At 38.2% G+C, this 21961-nt stretch overlaps 1 protein-coding gene across 1 annotated transcript in view; it reads left to right on the forward strand.

The window, feature by feature from the left end:
- Nucleotides 1–21961, forward strand: part of BCO2 (beta-carotene oxygenase 2) — a 62352-nt gene that overhangs the window by 7693 nt on the left and 32698 nt on the right. Inside the window, exons 3-7 of the mRNA XM_012808161.2 lie at nt 10234–10454; nt 10674–10789; nt 11506–11608; nt 20551–20679; nt 21407–21567. Coding sequence (XP_012663615.2) covers nt 10234–10454; nt 10674–10789; nt 11506–11608; nt 20551–20679; nt 21407–21567 — 730 coding nt within the window. The remainder of the gene's footprint in view (nt 1–10233; nt 10455–10673; nt 10790–11505; nt 11609–20550; nt 20680–21406; nt 21568–21961) is intronic.

Genomic DNA, 21961 nt, shown 5'->3' on the forward strand with positions numbered 1-21961 from the left:
CATTGTTGTTTGGCAGGTCCGGGCTGGGGATTCGAACCTGCCACCTTAGGTGTACTGGCGCCTTAGCCGGTTGAGCTATAGGTGCCGAGCCGGATGTCAGACTCTTAAAGTGCCATCATCCTCCCTTTAAGTAGAAATACGGAGCTTCTATAGGGGGTTTTCAGCTTTGGGCTATTGCTGTTTAACTATAGCATCTCCAGTGAGGATAATCTCACGACCTCTGCTTAGACCAGCAGTTCTCAACCTGTGGGCTGCGACCCCTTTGGGGGTTGAACAACCTTTTCACAAGGGTCCTTTGGACTCATAACAGTAGCAAAATTACAGTTATGAAGTAGCAACAAAAATAATTTTATGGTTGGGGTTCACCACAACATAAGGAACTGTATTAAAGGGTCATGGCATTAGGAAAGTTGAGAATCACTGGCTTAGACAATTTCTCTGTCTGGATAATTCCAATGAGCCATCTTCTATGGTACTAAAACATAAATAACACTGCTCTGATCCTCTAGTTACTGGTTTTAGGCAGGAATGCAGATTTTAATTCCCCAAAAGGGTGAAGGTTTCTTTCTTTTCTTTCTTTTTTTTTTTTGTAGGTTTTGGCCGGGGCTGCTTTTGAACCTGCCACCTCTGGCAAATGGGGCCAGTGCCCTACTCCTTTGAGCCACAGGTGCTGCCCAAGGGTGAAGGTTTCTTAAAGAGACAACTCATAAAACATTTTACTCCTTTTTAGGTTGTTACCTCTGTTACACTATCTAGTCCAATCTCCAGAAAATAACACTGTCTTATAAAAGGCTTATGGTATTTCAACTGCTACAGAAGGAAAAGCCATGGTATATTGCTCAAACCGGGCAACAGAGCCACTCAGGACCCAGGCTTGCCCCACAGTACTCTTTGAACACAAGCGTCTTTGTGAGAGAAGTGGGTGGTCCTCACAATTGTTTACTTTGTCCTCAAGTTAATTTCTTCTGAGCCAGCCGTGGGCATTTATAGCAAGAACAGGGTCTTGCCTGCTTCTCTGGTGAGAAGTACAGATATCTTCAGATCAAGGAGAGGTAAACTAAGATTTAGTTTAGCTATTGGCTCTCCAGAAAAGACTTAAAGGAGTAGGCAGGGACCTAGGGAAGGCAGCGTAGCCCTTAACCTGTAAGAAAGAATAGCATCACTCATTGTGAAGCTATTAGATGCCATTTAACAGATCCATGTTAGCATGCAATCAAAGTAGTGACATGCTAAAGGCCTTTCTTTAATTAACGTTTTCTTTTTTTTTTTTGAGATGGAGTCTCACTCTTTTGCCCTGGGTAGAGTACTGTGGTAGTTTATAAGAACTTCAAACTCATGGGCTCAAGTAATCCTCCTGCCTCAGCCTCCTGAGAAGCTGGGATTACAGGTATGGGTAGATTTTTACAATGTATGGGTAGATTTTCTGTTTTTAGTAGAGATGGGGTCTCAGTTTTGCTCAGGCTGGTATTGAATCCCTGAGCTTGAACAATCCACCTGCCTGGACCTCCCGGAGTGGTAGGAATATAGGCACGAGCCACCACTCTTGGCCTTCAATTAACTTTTTAAAATCAGTGATTGACTTGAAGACATATTTAACAGTTTTTAAAGTTGACAAATGTAGGCAGAGTACTATAAAGCCTCAGAACCTTTATCTCTGCCACTTTCCTGACAGGACTTTCAGATCCACAGTGATGATAGTCCAGTCTCTTAGTTTCTGGATGCTCCCACTGCAGTGATTATCCTCCTCTGTGCCCCTTCAATAAGGCTGTATCCTGAGACCACATCAGAAACTTACTCCACAGAATTGCCCCACCCCTGAAGTCTTGAACTCTGAAACTTTACTCTGCTCAAAATCCCAATTTGCACACTTTTGTATTCTCATTAAACCTATTTTTTCATTTTATCAAGTTCTCTCCTTGTTGTTCTCTTTCCTCTGAGCTTATCCATTCTTTTAAGTTCTTCTCCGTGGCCCAGAGTCCACCATTGGTCATTTCAAACACTTTCGCTCCCATTCTCACTTCCTTTGCCCTGGTCGATCACTGCTTCTTCTCCAACCATTTCTAGGCCCAGATTAGCCCATTTTTTTGTTTCTTCTGCTCATGGCCCAAGACGGCTGAACACTTTTAGAGCAAATCACATGACTTTGCTGATTGATTCAATTACAAAATGATGATTTCCCGTTCTAGCTGAGTGCTTGGTATTGCCTGGATATCTTTAGCTGTCAACGGTTCTTTCCAGTTTCCCACAGGGTCTGCTCCAAACCTCAGTCCCTTTCCTGAGGCTTCTTTGACTCTTCCTGTCTCTTTCACCCTCAACAGATAATCCAGCCTACTTCATATGAACAGAGAAGCAATGGGATTGAATTCTCTCAACTTTCCTCTTCCCCTTCTCCACATTTCCCCATGTAGGTGCTTTTTCCCACTTCCTCTGTGTCAGAGTGTTCTTCTTTTCCTTTAAAACCTTGCTGATTCATCATCTCTCCACATTTCTTTTTCTGAGGATGGGGAGACCCCTTATTTGGGGGGATGTTGTAGACCTCAGAATTTAGAGTGAGCCCTGAGTTCAACCCTTGTTTGGTTACCAGCTCTGTAGCCCTGAGACTGTGGGCATACTGCTGTCAACCTTGGTTTCCACATCAGTAAAATGAGAATAATAGTTCCTTAAAGAATCTATATGAAGGAAATATCTATCTATGTTATATCTGTATATCTACCTTTATCTATAAAGGAAGAGATGTAGTAAAGTGCTTAGCACAACACCCAGCATGCAGCAAGTGCTCAATAGATGGTGGCTATCTCAAATGTGAATCTCCCACCCCACCCCCATCTCTTGTGCTTTAGACCTATGGTTTGCTAACTGGCTGTGGAACATATTTACCCTGGTGTTTGACAGATAACTCAGATTCTTGTTCAAAACTGGCTCAGTGCTTGTAGCACAGTGGTTATGGCTCCAGTCACATACACCAAGGGTGGCAGGTTCAAACCCAGCCTGAACCAACTAAACAACTACAACAACAACAAAAAAATAGCCAGGCATTCTGGCAGGCACCTGTAGTCCTAGCTACTTGGGAGGCTAAGGCAAGAGAATCACTTAAGCCCAAGAGTTTGAGATTGTTGTGAGCTCTGACGCCACTGAACTCTACCAAGGGCGACATAGTGAGACTCTGTCTCAAAAAACCCCAAAAACCCCCCAAAATGAAAAAACTAAGCTGCTGACTTTTCCCCAATACTTGCTCTTTGTGTATTCTTCATCTCAGTTAAAGCATTCCAGTTATCCAGTTATTCGGATGTGACTTTTTGGACCTCTATTTATCACTGCCTACACCTTGTTGGTTACCTCTGAGTTTTTTTGTTTGTTTGTTTGGGGTTTTTTTGCACTTTGGCCAGGGCTGGGTTTGTACCTGCCACCCTGGATATATGGGGCTGGCACCCTACCCACTGAGTTACAGGTGCCACCCACCTGAGTGGAATTTTTTTTGGAATTTTTTCTTTTCTTTCTTTCTTTTTTCCTCTCTACTCCCTCCCCTGAATTTGCCCGTTTCTAACTGGTGCTGCTTCACTCGAGGCTCTCCTCTTCCCTCACTTGACTTACTTTCTGGTCTCCCCATTGGCGTCCCCAGATCTGCACGCTGCTCTTTCTATCCCACATTCTACCGTGTCCAGAGTGACCTTTGCAAAATGTGGGATTAACAGTTTCACTCTTTTTTTTTTGAGACAGAGCCTCAAGCTGTCCCCCTGGGTAGAGTGCTGTGGCATCACAGCTCACAGCAACCTCAAACTCTTGGACTTAAGCAATTCTCTTGCCTCAGCCTCCCAAGTAGCTAGGACTACAGGTGCCTGCCACAATACTCAAGATTTTTTTTTTTTTGTAGTTGTCATTGTTGTTTTAGCAGGCCTGAATTGGGTTTGAACCTGCCAGCCTTGGTGTATATGGCCAGCACCCTACCTGCTGAGTCATGGGCACCACCCAGTTTTACTCTTTTGTTTTAAGACGCCACACTTTCCTTAGTCTAAATGCCAGGGGTCTTGAACTGACCCTTTTCTCTATCGTCATCTGCCAGTGACAGCTCTGTTCATATTTTGTATGCTTCACAGTCTTTCCTCCTTCCAGCACCTTTGCCCTGGTCTCCCGTCCAACAGGCAGACATCCCTAAAGAATCAGACATGTGTCTCCTCCTCTCTTGACCTGCCCTGCTTCCCTCAGCTTTCTGTCCTATTGTTCTTTTCTGCGCAGATGGTGCAGGCAGAATGGGGACTAAAGGGAAAATTAAAAAATAAGCTGAGGGAGTCAGAATAAAGAAAAGTCAGCTAGTTTACCTTTATGCTGGCCATTGCTAAATTTATGTGAATAAGTTTCCGGCCTTTCCTGAAAGGAAAAAGCCTATTGGGGATACAGCTTACACAAATACCCCTGCTGAGTCTGTGAACACTCTGAGGGAAAACAGTGGCCTTAAAAGTGGCGGTGGCAAGTCCCAGAAAAGATACATCATCTAGGTCAGTGGTTCTCAACCTGTGGGTTGCGACCCACAGGATCTGTACTAAAGGGCCATGGCATTAGGAAGGTTGAGAACCACTGACCTAGGTGGTTTCCTGCCAATTAAACAGAGGAAGCAGATACCCATTGTGGAGATTTACTTTTGACTGGGGCAGAGACCAAGGGAACAGCTCAAGCCCTGAGATATGGACAGGGCTTATATCCCTTATCACAGAGGAAAATCCTCTAAGGTGGTAATGAGAGGAAAATGCCTCTCTCCCACTGATTCCTCAGAGGCTTTTAACGCCTGTGGTGTTTTGCTCCATGGTGAACTAGCAGGAGTTTAACACCTCCCTAGGAATCTGTGTGTGTAACTCCAGACAGGAGGCTGCCCTTACACAAGGCTCAAGTTTCAGATTTCTCAAAACTGCTCACATCCTTAAAGTGATATGCTCACTCAGAGAAACTACTGGTGTCTTTGTTCCCTCCCTAAGCTTACCACCCAGGCGAAGAGATCTGAATAAAAGCTGAGTAGAACAGATGCTTGGGGCCACTCCCCAGAGCCCACAAAAGGGTGGTCAGTCCCCTGAGTTCCCATCTTTGAAAATTCTATTCTGTGTCTTAGGTCTCTTTTTTTATCATTCCTAACTTTTTATTTCTTCAGTTGGTTGTGCCAGTTCCACAGGTCTTAGTGGACCCTGCCCCCGGGGCAGGACCCTGACATGATGGCATTTTTTAAGTTTCTGTACTGTAGTAGTGCTCACTTTTTATCAATTCATGTGCTTGTAAGCACTGGCCCTGGCACTATGCCTGCAGATAGTAGGGACTCAGGAAATCTTGTTTGAATAAATGAATGTATGGAATGCAAGATCTTGTGAGATAGACTCTAACAAGAAGAAATTTATTAAAGGCAAATGTGGATCCAAAAAATCAGTTTTACAAAGCATTTCCACCAAAGACAGAAGGGATGTGGTTTAATACTACAATGTGTTAAAATTATTAAATATTTATCTTGAATCAGGAAGCCAAGTGTATGGTTTTACTCCTAGAGTATTGTGTTTGGTAATAAGTATTATGGTTTTATTAAGAGGATTTTAGATCAAAATAGCAAAAATTCTCAATACCCATTTTCTTTTTAAGTTTTTTTTAAATCACTAATGTAGACAAACCATTAGCTACCATGATCAAGAAGAAAAAGGGAGTAAGTACAAATATAAAAAATAAGAAATGGCAATGGAGATGAAACCATGAAAAAGGGGGGAAATTACAAAAGACTTTTCAGACTTCTATGCAAATATATTTGAAAACCTTGATAAAATAGATGTGCCTTATTCATGAGCAGTACTAATTCCTATTACATCATCTGCAGAAAAAAAAAAAAGATTACCAAAAATTGACAGAAATAGAAAGCTTAGGAATACCAATTTTTGTAGAAGAAATAGAGAAGCTTATAAAGAAAATATTCCTCATAAAAAGTGCCAGGCCCAGATTTTTTCACAGAATTCTACCAAACTTTCTAAGATAGTCCCAATGCTTTATACATTATTAAAAATGAAGGGAAACTTTCTAAATTTGTTTGTGAGGGAAGTATCTCATTAATATCTAGCATGATAAAGACTGTGCATAAAGAATAATACAAACTAATATTATTTTTGAATATACACAAAATAGTACAAAATGTATACTACTAATACAGCACTAATAAATACTTTACTAACAAACAGAATCCAACTCCACGTTAAAAATAAAATTCACTGGATCAGGTGAGATTAATTTCAAGAATGCAGATTACTATATTTTGTTGTGTATAATGTGTGCCCATATTTGTCCCAAACTTTCAGGGAAAAAAAATCTTTCATTTTAAGTTTTTAAAGGAGGGCGGAGTGACTGCACAGTGGTGACTCCTTCTCTTGTGAGCCAGCTGCTGGACAAGCTGGGAGCCAGTGCAGGCAGCAGCAGGTGAGAATGGTCTGGACAACCTGAGTACTTGACCTCTTCAATTGTCCCCTCCTGTCCCATTCTCATCCCCACACCCTCTCATGTCCTATTCTTATGCATGTCCTTTGGTGGATGGCATGAGAGATGAGACAGTCTGGAAAGGGCAGGTATCTCCTGTCAGGAGCCTGCAGCAGGCAGGGCTAGCCCTGACCCCTCCCACCAGCTTCCCAAGAAATAAACCCACCAAGATTCTCAGCAGTGTGGCCATGGCCGTGTTCTCACAGATGGACATAGGTGGGAATAGGAAATGAGAGAATGTGGGGATAAAGGTGGGCCAGGAAGGGATATTTGGAGGAGGATAGGTGTTCAGGTTGTCTGGACCACTCTCACCTGGGCTCATTTCTGACTTCTCTGCAGCATCTGGCTGTATTCTTCATGTTATTTCTTTCTAGAGTTACACTTTTAACTCAGAACAAAAATAAAAGAATTAAAAATATATGTGTAGATATGGAATTAGTACTGCCCATGTATAATGCACATCCTATTTCCCCCAAAAAGTGCACATTATACATGGGAAAACATGGTAGGTTGATAATAAGCAAATGCATTAATGTCATATACCATATTCATAGGTCTCAGGGAAAATAATCATATAATTATCTGCATCAATGCTGAAAAAACTTTTGCCAGAATTCAACATCCCTTCCTCATAAAAATGCTCAACAACAGAACTTGATAATTCCTAAACATGATTATATATATATATATATAAATATATATACACACACTTAGTATGTATATTAGAATATCATATATATCATAAATATCTTTTTTTATTAAATGATAGCCATGTACATTAATGCAATCATGGGGTACAGTGTGGTGTTTTCATATACAACTTGAAATATTTTCATCAAACTGGTTAACATAGCCATAAATATCTTATATGTATCTATCTCTATATCTTTGTGCTAATGCCAGTAATACTAAATTGGGAAATACTTCAAGTAATTTTTCTAATTTTAGGAATAGGAAAAGATATTAAGTTTCTCCACTACTATAAGCACAAAGATTAGTAAAATCATATTTTTTTGCAGATGATGTAATAGTAAATCTAGAAAACCATAGAGAATCAATGATAAAACAAAATATTTTCTTCTTTTTTTGAAATAGAATCTCACTCTGTCACCCTGGGTATAGTGCTGTGGCATCATCATAGCTCTCAGCAACCACAGACTTTTGGGCTAAGCTATCCTTTTGCCTCAGCCTCCCACGTAGCTGGGACAACAGGTGTGCACCACCTGTTGGCTTGTTTTTCTGTTTTTAGTAGAGATGGGATCTCACTCTTGCTTAGGTTGATCTCAATCTCCTGAGCTCAAGCAATCCACGTGCCTTGGCCTCCCCAGAGTGCTTGGATTATAGGCATGAGCTACTGTTTCTGGCTCTATAAAACTAAATCTGATAATGAAAGGTAGACAACAGGATGTAAAATTAACATACCGAAATCATAGATTCCATATATGCAAACAATAACCAGTTAGCGAACATATTGGTAGGGAAAACTTCATTTACAAATTGCAACAAAGCTCAAATACTTAGCAATGAACTTTAAGAAATGTACAAACTTTAAAACACTCCTGAAAGATACACTTGAACAAATGAAAATACCATCCCCTGTTCTTTATTGGAATGACCCCAAATCATAGAGATGTTAGTTTTCCCTTAGTTAATTTATAAATCTAATAGGAGACTAATAAAAATTCCAACAAACTATTTAAGGAAGTTAAGCAAATTGATATTTTAATAGTAAATTTCAAATGTAGAAATCACTATGCAAGAATAGTTAAGAAAACAGTAAAAAAAAAAAAAAGTTTTCATAGGGAGTGATAAACACTACCAGGTATTAAAATAAACCACAAAGACCCTACAATTAAAACAGTGTGATATTGGTTTATGAACAGACAAACAGATGATATAAAATAGAAATGGACCCAAGAACTTAGGGAAATTTAGTGTATGATAACAGTGGCATCTCAAATAATTGGGGTAAAGAAGGACATTTTCTTTCTTCTTTCCTGCAATTTAAAAAATTATGGTAAAATGCACATAACACAAAATTTGTCGTATTAACCATTTTAAGTGTACAGTTCAGTAGTGTTAAATATATTTACATTGTTGTGAAATAGATTGAGAACTTTTTCATCTTGTAAAACTAAAACCCATTAAATTAAATACCCAGTCCTCATTTTTTGTTTTCCCAGCCTCTGTTAACCACTATTCTGCTTTCTATTTTTATGAATTTGACTATTTACAATATCTCATACAAATAGAATTACACAATATTTGTCTTTTTATGACTGGCCTGTTTAATTTAGCATAATGTCCTCAATGGTTCATCCATGTTGTAACATGTGACAGAATTTCCTTCATTTTAAAGGACGAATAGTATTATAGTGTATGTTTTAGAGAAGCCAGAATTTCCCCTCTACTCTCTTCAAGTCTTGGCCCAAGAATTAAATGGTCATATGACAGATAAACCAGAAGAAAAACATGCAAGTTTTATTTAGTCATTTTTACATGTACCTGGTAGCCCACACAAGAAAAATGAAGCACCAAAGAATAAGTTATAGCTGAAAGTTTATGTAGTAGTTTGAACAAAAAGTAGCAAGTATGAAAATGTGACAGGATGAAGGAGTTTAGGTCAGGGTAGTTAATTGTGGAAAGTGACCATGAAGCTATTAACAAAGTTTGTATAGATTTCTCTTGGCTGTGATTCTATCTCTGGTGACAAGAATGTCTTTCTTCCTTCTTCCTATAGGGAGGGTACCCTTCACATGGGAGTTTTATCTCCTGCTTTCAGGAAGAAAAAAGATGATTAAGTGTCCTTTTGTATCTGTTGTCTTTTCAAGTGCCCTTAACTTCAAATAAGCGTTTGTCAAAGTAGCATATTTGGGGGTGGTGTGCTCGGAATCCTTACAATCTAAACATTTTGCTTATCCATTTGACCACAGATGGACACTTGAGTTGTCTCCACTTTTTTGGCTATTGTGAATAATGCAAATATCTCTTCTGGCCTCTACTTTCAAGAATCATTGCCTTTTAAGACAATGTGTTAGCTTTGCTTATCCATGCTGAGGACATTAAGCATTCAATCTATCAAGCATATAAAAGAAAAAACCATACAATAAACCCTTTAAAAAGCAAAGCCACTTACAGTTTTTCAACATTCCATCATTTACATAGATCACTGGAAGTCCACCACCCAGGAAGGACTTCCAGTGTTTCCTAGAAATAGACCGTATAAACAAAAACCTATTTTTGTCATATGGACAAAAATGATTATCCAGGAAGGATATTCATTTTCTTTGTCTATTTTAGTATAATCTCAATATGAAAAATTTTTAAATAAATGAAAATTTTAATACCTATAAAATATGAAGATAACTATTCCTAAAAACTTAGGAATGCATTTTGATTTGGTAAAGCTAGGCATTCTGTATTCTCTCATACTATTCTCTTAGCCATAGGGTCAAGATCAGAATTATCTTATGATTTACAACCATTGGGGTTTTCTTTAGCCCTCTAAAGCATGAGCTTTTTGACAGGGGTAAGGTTCAGGAGAAGGTAAGTTGCTCTTTCCTCAGGATATACCTAGAATGCTATTCTTTAATTTCAAATTCTCTGACTAATCAGGTTGTGCTGGGAACCCATTGCATTTCCTTATCTTTATATTTGAAGTGAAGATAATGTCACTCCATCACTTATTTTGACCCAGTGTTTTCTTACTCATTTGTGCTTTTCTACTTTTCCTCTTGTTTGAAGATACAATCATTGGTTTGACGGAATGGCTTTGCTTCACCAGTTCAGGATGGCAAAAGGCACAGTGACTTACAGGAGCAAGTTTCTACAGAGTGATTCATATAAGGCCAACAGTGCTCAAAATCGAATTGTGATCTCAGAATTCGGCACACTGGCTCTTCCAGATCCATGCAAGAATGTTTTTGAACGTTTTGTGTCAAGGTTTGAGCTACCTCAAACTGCAGGTAAGCTGCATGTGACGGTGATGAGAATTTAAACTATTCTGATACACGACAATCCATATTATATCTAAATAAATTTATGTCTAAATATAAATTTTGAAAATAGATTTTTGTGTGTGTGTGTGAGAGAGGGTGTTGAAACTGCTTTCCCCCTTTGAGTGTGTGATTAGATTCTTCTACAGTGAGCCATAGTGCTTAAATAAGTCTGGGGTTTGGTTTCAGCCATGACTGACAACACTAGTGTCAACTATGTGCAGTACAAGGGTGATTACTACGTTAGTACTGAGACCAACTTTATGAATAAAGTGGACATTGAAACTCTGGAAAAAACAGAAAAGGTAAAGTATATAAAAGTATATGTTAAAACATGAATAAATAGACTCTAAAATTTCTTACCATTCAAATTACTTGTAATAGTAGTAGATAACTGAGGAAGAAATTGAAGGTTTAATCACACAAAAGCAAAGTTATCTTTGATTCAGATTACTTTCACCCTCTGCCCTGATTAGAATGTCCTGTGGGGTTGGTTTTCACTTAAAGATAATCCTGAACTTCTTCCTTAATCCTAATACCTGAAGGCTAGGGTAAAGGAGAACTAGAATGGTACTGATCCACTTTGGTTAGTTAGTTCATGTTCTCTTTAGCTACAGCTAGATCAAACTGAAAGTTCTCTAGACCTACACTGCCTTCGCATAACGTATTAATTAAAAATACAATTTTAGACCAGAGCTTTAATTTTAATTCTTTTGCTTCTTTTGAACTTTCTTGTAATTTGGGGTAAATTAATTCAGGGTTGCTCTATTGGTGGTGGTGATAAGCTTTTTGGGTTTTTGTGTGTGTTCTTTTCTTGGTTTGGTTATTTCTTTGGTTTTGATTTCTTTTTCTTTAGTGGGAAAAAAAGAATTTTTATTTCATAGAAGTAAGAAATTAGTGCTTAGACTGTGGTTTTCATATCTTATTTTTAAAATATTTGACACATCCCTGCTATTTAGGCATATAAATAGAGATCTGCCCCTGTAACATTTAAAAATCTATAATGGTCTTAAATTTGCAGGTAGATTGGAGCAAATTTGTTGCTGTGAATGGGGCAACTGCACATCCTCATTATGACCCAGATGGAACAGCATACAATCTGGGGAACTCTTATGGGCCACAAGGTAAAATTGTAATGGCTGTCTTTCTACAAGTAGCTGAGAGTTAATGCTTTTCTCAGCATTCCATTATGGTTAAAATGTAAATATATGAAACTCATTTGAAAGGTTCAGAAGGGAATCTCCAAAATGGCATGACTGAACTTAAAATATATGATTTATGATTAAGTATCTGCTCTATGGTCCATTTGAACCTATCTTTAGCAGCTGATTTTCTGTTTGACCTTTTCAGCTTATTATTTATTTATTTATTTATTTATTTTAGAGACAGAATCTCACTATGTCGCCTTCAGTAGAACGCTGTGACATCACAGCTCACAGCAACCTCCAACTCCTGGGCTTAGGTGATTCTCCTGCCTCAGCGTCCCAAGTAGCTGGGACTACAGGTGCCAGCCACATCGCCCGGCTAGACCTTTTCAGTTTAACTCACATTTTTATGTTTCCTTATGGCAGTGGTTCTCAACCTTCCTAATGCTGTGACCCTTTAATACAGTTCTTGTAGGTCACAACCCACAGGTTGAAAACTGCTGCCTTATGCCTTTGGCTTACAAGCATGGTAGGGATTTTCAGTGCATATTACTCAAACTTGAGTTTTTAAAAAGTACCATATTGTAAGTATAAGAAATTTGAAATGCTGTAGCCAAGAGATATAGGGAAGGTACACTGTCTATCACATAGGGAAGGAATTTATTTTTGTCGTGGAAGTAATACACTACCAAATAAGTTAAGGTCATTGTGGGGCTACATTTACAATCCTTTACATCACACTTCTTTCCTGGTCATCCATGTGCTTCTACGGCCACCTATCAATTTGCTCCAGAAAGTTCTAATAGGTAATAATGATATCTAAATTGCACTGAGTACCTATTGTACTCTGGTAGGAGGCAGTTTCCCCTGTCTTTTCTCATTTAATCCCTACCAACTCTCTGAGAAAGGCACTCGTACATACGTATTTCTTCCATTTTACAGATGAGGGCGGTGAGCCTCGAGAAGGTTTTAGTCACTAGTTTAGACAAACTCTGAAGTATCTGAGATCAGACTTGATGTCAAGCCTGACTCACATCCAAAACCTTATTAGTCTCTTTTTTAGCCCATCTCATTAGTTATTTGTCACTGAGTACAGAAACCTATATTGGTATTTTTTAACATGCAGTCTCTTCTTAGTCACCATTTCTTCTTCCACTTGTTCAGGGTCTTTTCACCTATCTACTCAGTATCTAAAGACCTCCAAGTTCTGGTTCCTAAACTTGAATCCACATGTTTCCTTCTGTTTCAAAAGGAATGTGTAATTGTATAGTTCCTTCCTTATCTGTGGTTTTGTTTTCCACAGAATCAGCTACCTACACTGAATAAGTTTTTTTTTTTAGTTAAACAATTTTAAACCAAGAAAATATAAAAGATAAGCTCCCCCTGGCCAAATTTATCTTCTTTGTTTTGCTCTTTCAGGCATTTATTTTTATTTATAGTTTGTGTTCAATGCAAATCAGTTCCATAACATGAGAAGTTACTATGAATCAAAGCATAAATACATAAACACAATATACAGTTCAAAAAAGATATATGGCATTCAGGTGCAAAGCAAAAGATAGTATTCATTCACACACACAGTTACTTCAGATCTGTCTGATCTGGTTCCCATGTAGCTTTCTAAAGATGGAAAAAGAATGACTTTGGTCACCATGACTACTGTGGCCATTTTAACATCTAAGAACATCTAAGCTTCAGTGTGTGATCATGCGAATGAATGACTTCACCAAGTGTCTATTTTTAAAAAAGTTTCTGTGTGTCAAGGCAGTGGTCAAAGATTTACTGCAGAATCAAGACAACTTTTAGGCTTAGAACCAGGTTCTAACTATCTAAAAATATTGACTGATAACAGAAGGTGTTCCAAATGTAGCTATTCTGACACATAGTTGTCCTTGATCTTTTTTTTTTTGTTGTTACAAGTATTTACAGAAAGAGTATAAAAGGTTTTATGATTTTAATTAAAGTCACCTTCTAGTCTTCACTTTGTAAATACTGGATTTACACTTTTGGTTCCTTTACATTTTTGCCTTTTTAATTTCAAGATTTGTAATTTTGCCTTCAAAACAGATAGTTCCTTAAATTATAAAAAGTATTCAACATATGCAGTAATAAAATGCATTTTGAAATTTGTTAAGTCAATGTCATTCTATCTATTCTTTGGAATCAGTTTAGCTAAATGGATCTGGTGCTCCTGTTAAATGGAAATAGGTGCCAGGAAATGCCTACCACTTGGCTTATAGGGATATGCAAGAGTTACTCATGATGCTTGGACCTGGGGGAGCTGCCAATCCTTTATTGCTCTGGCACATGTCAATTACTACATAAAAGGTGTAGTGCAATGTCAAATCCAAAGCCTCAGAGAAAAAAATGTTCAGTTCCAAAGACAGCAGTGATAGCTTTACAATGTAAAACTCCTTCTAGAGTATATTGGCATTAAATCAGTACTGCTGAAACAATACACTGAGGATTTACAGTAATACCTAGGAGTGCCTTCTAATGTACATATAAATAGAATCCTGGAAGATTTTTTATATCACCTGTTTTTATGGCCTTATAGAACTAATGAACCAAATGAAAACCGAATCTCCATTCCACATCATATCCTTTATTTCTAGACAAAGATATAATCTATTCTTATTTTCAAGGTAGTTTTAAGTGTCCATATTTCTTAAGCCACATTCAAGGAAATCATATTTTAACCAATTTTGGATGTTGCCTCTCTTCCCCTTGTACATGAAGCTCCAGTAGACTTAATATTGGCAATATAAATCATCTAGTCAAACCCCTTGCATGTTCTTCAAACCAATCAATTGGGGTTCTTAATATTTTCTGTGTTAATAAAAGGAGATGTGGAATTAGTAGATTTGATGAAGACCTGTTTTTTTCTTGCCACAATGGATTTCTAGATGCCATTTGTATTGGATTTAGAAGATGGAGTACAGATGTTTCCTGGCCTGAGTCTTTTAACAGTAGAGATACAGAAGGGAGAGGGAGATCATGAGGACACTGGCTGTTGACTGTAGTGCACTGTCAAGTGCCATGGTGAGGACATTATCTGGATTTGGGGCAGCCAAGGTAGACCTGGAGGAGTTACTTGAAACTGCCTCAATGGTTGTTTCATTTGAATAAATCTGCGTGGGTAAGAGCAGTGCCAGAAGCAGCAGCCCCAGCCCGAGCCTGGTCACCATCTCTCTGCCCATGTCCCCTCCAACGGTGTGCAGCATGTCTCCTGGGATGCCGGCTGCTCAGAGAACTGCCGGCTCTGGGTGGGCGCAGGCAAGGTCCAAATTTATCTAATAAGACAAATTTTTAAAGTATAGTAGCAGTGAGTAAAGGTCCAAGAAAACCTACTCTAAAACTACAACAATCTAAATTCCCAATCTTTTTATTACTAAAATTTAAGATTTAGATTTTATTTAAAAGAAATTCACACACATCACAAGCGCCCACTGAAAATATGGACTGAGTCTGATTTTTAAAAGTAGTTTCAAGAACACTACTTAATAGAATTTTTTCTCCTCCTTTAAAAAAAATATTCAGATTAATATGAGGATACAAACAATTATGTTACAATGTTTGTGTTTGTTAGGTGAGGTCCCTGTTGTAATTGTGTTCTGCCGAGGAGGCGAGTGATACAGCCTTACATTGTATCCATAAGGTGGGAGCACACTGATCCCCCTGTCTCCTCCCCTTTCCACTTCTCTTTTCCCCCACCTACCCTCAACTTTAATTAAATTTAATTTTTCTATTGTGTGGGCATGTACTAGTTCCTCTACTGGTTTCATATTGGTATTGAGTACATTGGGTATTTGTTTTTCCATTCTTGTGATGCTTTACTAAAGAGAATGTTCTCCAGATTTATCCAGGTTAATACAAAAGATATAAAGTCTCTATCTTTTTTTATGGCTGAATAGTATTCCATGGTATGCATATACCACAGTTTATTAATCCTTTCATGGGTTGATGGGCACTTTTTTCATCCTTTTTAAAGTTCAACAGAATGTTCAGTATTCACATAACTTTTATTACAGTATATTGTTATAATTGTTCTATTTTATTATTAGTTATTATTGTTAATCTCTTATACCTAATTTATAAATTAAACTTTATCATAGGTGTGTTTGCAAAGGAAAAAACAGTGCATGTAGAGGTGGGCATGATGGCACATACTTGTAATCCCAGCTACTCAGGAGGCAGAGGTGGGAGGATAACTTGAGTCCAGGAATTAGAGGCTCTAATGAGCTATAATAGTTGTCACTGCACTCCAGTGGTAGAGGAAGACTCTGTTTTTTTTTTTTTTTAAGTATATATAGAATTTGATGTTATCCACAGTTTAAAGCATTCACTGGGGTGCTTGGAATGCATCCCCCATGGGTAAGAGTGTTGAATATATTTTTGACTGTCTCTCCATTCTAGCTATCAATCAACCCACCATCACAACCTATGAAACCTTTGCATAGATTAATGATATACCTTTGGTAGATAATTGGCTTTGTGATTTGCTTCTCTGTACATCTCCATTTACTCATGTGAGTGCATCTAAAGATCGATATTGTGGGTTGGTTTTTTTATTGGTTCAAGTAGAGAGAGGGTGCCCTAGACAGCCCATCACCCAGTTCTCTCTCCTCCTTATTACCTGAGATAAGTGTAGATTCTTCAAAACCGGTATAGGAAACAGCAAATATCTTTCTATGTAAAATGTTTCAACAAATAGATGAAGTTGACTCAGTAGTGGTTTTTGTCCATCCATCTTTTTTAATCATTAAAGAATCTGTGTCTTTTTTTTCTAAAGGATAAGATCTCACTCTGTTGTCCAGACTGAAATGCAATGGCATAGTCATAGCTCCTGGGCTATACCTCCAACTCCTGGGCTTAAGTGATTCTTCTGCCTTGGCCTCCCAAAGCACTGGATTACAGACATGAGCCACTAGTCCTCATCCCCAAAATCTACTTCTTCATAAATTAACTTTATTAACCAAGTTGATCACTTTGTAACTCATTCATAATATGAGAAATATTATTTAATCATTCTGAATTTTATATTCTAAAGCCAATAGTCACCAGTGCAGTTATTCTCAGTCTTTGGTGTGCCAAAGGGTCATCTGGAATACTTGTTAGCAATGTAGATTACTGGGCTTCATTCATCTTCAGGGATTCTAGGTCAGTAGAACTCAATATTCACCAAACATTGAGGTAAATTGGATGGGTTCTGGAGTCAATGCAGAATATATTCTGCATTTTTTTTTTTTTTTTTTTTTGAGGTGTTATACTAATCTGTTACTCTGAGTAGAGTGCCACGTTGTCATCAGAGCTCACAGCAACTGCAGACTCTTGGGCTAAAGTGATCCTCTTGCCTCAGCCTCCTTACAGCTGGGACCATAGGCGCCTGTCATAATGCCCAGCTAATATTTCTATTTTTAGTAGAGTCAGGGTCTTGTTCTTGCTCAGGTTCATATCCAACTCCTGAGCTCAGGCAATCCACCCACCTTAACCTCCCAGAGTGCTAGGATTACAGGTGTGAGCCACTGCACTCAGCCAAGAATTTGCATTTTAATATGGTCCTGGGCGATCTTGGTACAAATAGCCCCCTGAGGAATTCAGTCACCAATCATGAGAGGCTTTGCTTGTTACTTTGCCTCAATCTGCTGTTAATAGAAACTCCTAGAGAGTCTCTCAAAGTTAGACTCACAGTATTGGGCGGGCAGATCTTTAGGAACATTTCTTTACTGTTTCCTGAGCATCTGTTAGCTTTACCTTCAAGATTTTCAGTTCAAACAATTCATTAACTAATGTGTTTAAGTTCGAATTGAGTAATCTTATCATCACTTAATCTAATTCTAGGACAGGAAATTCTTCTCCTAATCCCAAGTAATGGTGAATCTATTTATTTTTTCTCACTTGATAATTTGGTTCAATGAGAAGTTTTTGAACCCTAACTCCAAATACATGTAGTTGCATGGAGCTTGACTACCTAGTATACATTTGGGGGGAATTTAATGATTCTCACTGTAATAGAATAAAATTATTGTTAGTAATTTCTACCTTTGGGAAATGAAAAGCTTTCTAATTGTTTTAGCTTTCTCAGATATTAGCCAAAACCCCTTAAACATTAATAGTCCAACTAATTTTTAATATTTGTTTAAAATATGTTCTTCATATTAATCAGAGACTACTTACTTAATCAGGGAACTATAGAGCTTGTCTAAGACTTCTTTCCTCACTGTACAATGCATGGTGTTTTAAATATAATGGTTTCTCAAAATATATCTCTAGGGTGGGGCACAGTGGCTCATGCCTGTAATCCCAGTGCTTTGGGAAGCCGAAGTGGGAGAATCACTTGCAGCCAGGCAACCTAGTGAGATCAGGCTGGCAATATAGTGAGAACGTATCTCTACAAAAAAATAAAACAATTATCTGGGTGGTGGTGCACACCTCTAGTCCTAGCTATGTGAGAGGCCGAGGCAGGAAGACCATGTGAGTCCAGAAGATTGATGTTTTAGTGAGCTAGGATTGCGTCACTGCACTCCAGCCTGTGTGACAGAGTGAGACCCTGTCTCTGGAATAAAAATAGAAATAAAAACAAAAAACATATTTATATCCCTCAATGTAGTCCTCATCAATATTGTATATCCAGTTGCTTACTTAGTGTTCTTTCTAGGATACCTTATAGTCATTACAAAATTAATTTGTCTAAAACCAGATTCCTGATCTTTTCCCCTAAACTTTCTCTTCTTTTTTTTAAATTAGAGATTTAGAGATGGGATCTTGTTTTGTTGTCCAGGTTGAACTTGAACTCCTGGATTCATGTCCTAAATAGCTGGGACTACAACTGTGCACCTCTGTACGCAGCTTAAACTTTCTTTTCTTTTTTTTCTTTTTTTTTGAGACAGAGCCTCAAGCTGTCCTCCTGGGTAGAGTGCCATGGCATCTCAGCTCACAGCAACCTCCAACTCCTGGGCTCAAGCGAGTCTCCTGCCTCTGCCTCCCAAGTAGCTGGGACCACAGGCCCCTGCCACAACGCCCGGCTATTTTTTGGTTGCAGCCGTCATTGTTGTTTGGCAGGCCCAGGCTGGATTCGAACCTGCCACCTTGGGTGTACATGGCTGGCGCCTTAGCCACTTCAGCCACAGGCGCCGAGCCAAACTTTCTCTTCTTATGATGAATTTTTTCCATCTCAGTTGATGCTTCTGTATTTCCAGTTTCTCAAGACAATAACTTTGGAATCATTTTTTTGTTTGTTTTTTTTTGAGATAGCATTTCACTCTGTTGCCCTGGGTAGAGTGCCATGGTGTCCCATACCTCACAGCAACCTAAAACTTATGGGCTCAAGCAATCCTCTTGCCTCAGCCTTCCAAGTACCTAGGACTATAGTCACCCACCTCAACACCTGGCTAGTTTTTCTATTTTTAGTAGAGAAAGGGTCTTGCTTTTGGACTGTTCTCAAACTCCTGAGCTCAGGTAATTCACCTGCTTCAGCCTCTCAGAGTGCTAAGATTACAGGTGTGAGCCACCACATCCAGCCTGGAATCATCCTTTATATTTCTTTCTCACATCCACACCTAGTTGATTAAACCATAATTTCAGCAATGCCTACAAAATCTATCTAAAATTCAACCACCTCATACCATCTCCAGGGCCACCACTCTACTTTGAGCCACCATCCCCTCTCACTTGAATGACTAAAATAGTCTCTTACCTGGTTTCCCTGATTCTATCCTTGCTCCACTTTAGTTTCTTCTCAGCACAGCAGCCAGAGTTATCATTTAAGTCCACACCCACCTCTATGACTTCACCTCCTAGACTGTCCTCTTGGCTTGTTATGACAGGGTCACCCAGCCTTCTTTGTTTTATGCGAACACTCAGACTTGCTCTTGCTGGAGAACCCTTGCATTTGCTCTTCTCTCTGCCTGCCATGAGTTTCTCCCAGATATCCTCAAAGTTCTCTTTCTCATCTCCTTCAAATGTCATCTACTTAGTGAAGACTTCTCAAACCAGCTTATTTATTCATTTGTAAATATAATAAACTTTATTTAAAATTTTTTTTTATGTCAGATTAATGTGAAGGTACAATTAGGTTATAATGTTTACATTTGTTAGGAAGAGTCCCTGTTCCAGTATCCTCCACTAAACTTTATTTTTTAAATGAGTTTACATTTACAGAAAAATTGTAAAAATAGTATAGATTCCCATATACTCCACACCCAGTTTCCTTTATTATGAACATCTTTCTTTAGAATGGTACATTTGCCAAAACTGATTCATTATAATTAACTAAAGTCTATACTTTATAGATTTTATAATACAATGAGACAAGGGCTATGATTGTGTAGGATTTAATGAAGACATAGAATAGGGGCACCAAATGCCTTGGGCTGGGTAGGCGATGGGGAAAGCTACTTGAGGAGTGGACACCTGAGTTGACTATTGAAGGTCTAGTAAGAAATAGCCAGATGAATGACCACATGAGTGAATGTGATGAAACAGGATGGGATGGAACCCATAGTAATCCTAGGGGACCAGAGGACTGGAGGGAAGGAAGTGGATATGGGTGCAAATGGAGATGATAGTTGTTGGGATAGGGGGAGAGAGGGAAGGGACAAATAGAAAGAGGATATTCCTGCCTGTTATCTTAACAGTTCCTCTGTAGGGAATGAGGAGGTAACCATTTGAGAGCATTAGAAGGCACTGAATCATTGGTTGGTCACTTTGGGTGGGCTGTTCAAAACCTTAGCTAATGACTTTCATAAAGGTAAATAATTTTTATAACCAAACCTTCATTTGAAATAACCCTTTGTGAAATATGAATACCATGCATACTGCATAAATCTCTTAACTGCTTTTGCCAAGTCCACAAGTGCAAGGGTTATCTTTTATTCTAGAATGTATGTAAAACTGTTAATATAGGATTTTCCTTCTTTCAGGCTCCTACTATAATGTTATCCGGGTTCCTCCAGACAAGGTGGACCTTGAAGAGACAATCCATGGAGCCCAGGTGGTATGTTCTATTGCTTCTGCAGAGAGGATGAAGCCTTCTTACTTCCATAGCTTTGGTGAGTCCAAAGATAATGCAAATTGTAATGGGCCCTGCCTTAATATTGCTGTAGCAGAAGGAATAGTTTGTCAGAGTATGGTGATAATGAGACCAAGATTGTATTTTGATCTCAGTTAAGTTTATTCTGTTTATTCACATACTCTTGATTGTAGCCAGCTGTTTGAAAAGATACACTGTAGTTGCTTTAGTCTGAACAATAATTAAGAAATTAACTGATAGAATTCAAAATTTTAGGCAACTTAAAAGCCTACAAATAATAATCATACATAAAAAGGTCTTGATTACAATTTTTGGGGAAATTCATATTCTATATAGTTTAGTTTAGCTTTTACTCAGAATGTTTATTTTCTGAATTCTAAACTGTTATAGCCAAACTACTCCTCATCCTTACCCCAAGAAGAAATAGTAAAAGGGTTAAGAAATAGACTGTTTTTAAAGGACACTTTAATATTATACATCTTTACTATGTTCTTATAAAAATAATTTGAAAACAAAAGATAAAAAGCAAGCTGTGGACATTTGACCCAAGATATCCATAGTTCCCTTTTTAAAATGTAGGAACAAGAACTACATATAAAAGCTGGGAAACAGTGAAGAAATATTTCTGGCTGGCATTTGTAGGTCAGCAGTAATATGTCCAAGAATTCAGACAAGTCCCATAAATCTCACGTTTTAGGCAACTCTAGTTTGCTAAATAACATTTTATGTTTGCTGGAACCTTTTAGGAATGACAAAGAACTACATAATCTTCATTGAACAGCCTCTAAAGATGAATCTGTGGAAAATTGCCACTTCTAAAATTCGAGGAAAGGCCTTTTCAGATGGGATAAGCTGGGAACCCCAGAATAATACACAGTTTCATATTGTGGATAAATATACTGGACAGGTGGAGTATTTTGAGTATATTTATCAAGAAAATGGCTGCACACAAAGGCAAATTTTCATATGGTTGATTCTTCACCTTTACTGGGCATTACTTACATATGATACTCTTAATTAAGGATATTATCTTCTTTTGTAGATTGAGCTAGCTACTGGTTAATTTGTGCAATGGATTTTGCAGGTTAGAGATTTATAAGAAATGATTTTGTCATTTTAATTATCTGATTCAATTGAAATGGCATCCAGGAAACCCTCATAGGGTGGGTTTCCACTTCATAATTATTATTATTATTATTATTATTTTTTTTTTTTGAGACAGAGCCTCAAGCTGTCCCCCTGGGTAGAGTGCCGTGACATTACAGCTCACAGCAACCTCCAACTCCTGGGCTCAAGCGAGT

This window comes from Otolemur garnettii, unplaced genomic scaffold (assembly GCF_000181295.1).
Source record: "Otolemur garnettii isolate 467f Iridium unplaced genomic scaffold, OtoGar3 scaffold00086, whole genome shotgun sequence".
NCBI lineage: Eukaryota > Metazoa > Chordata > Mammalia > Primates > Galagidae > Otolemur > Otolemur garnettii.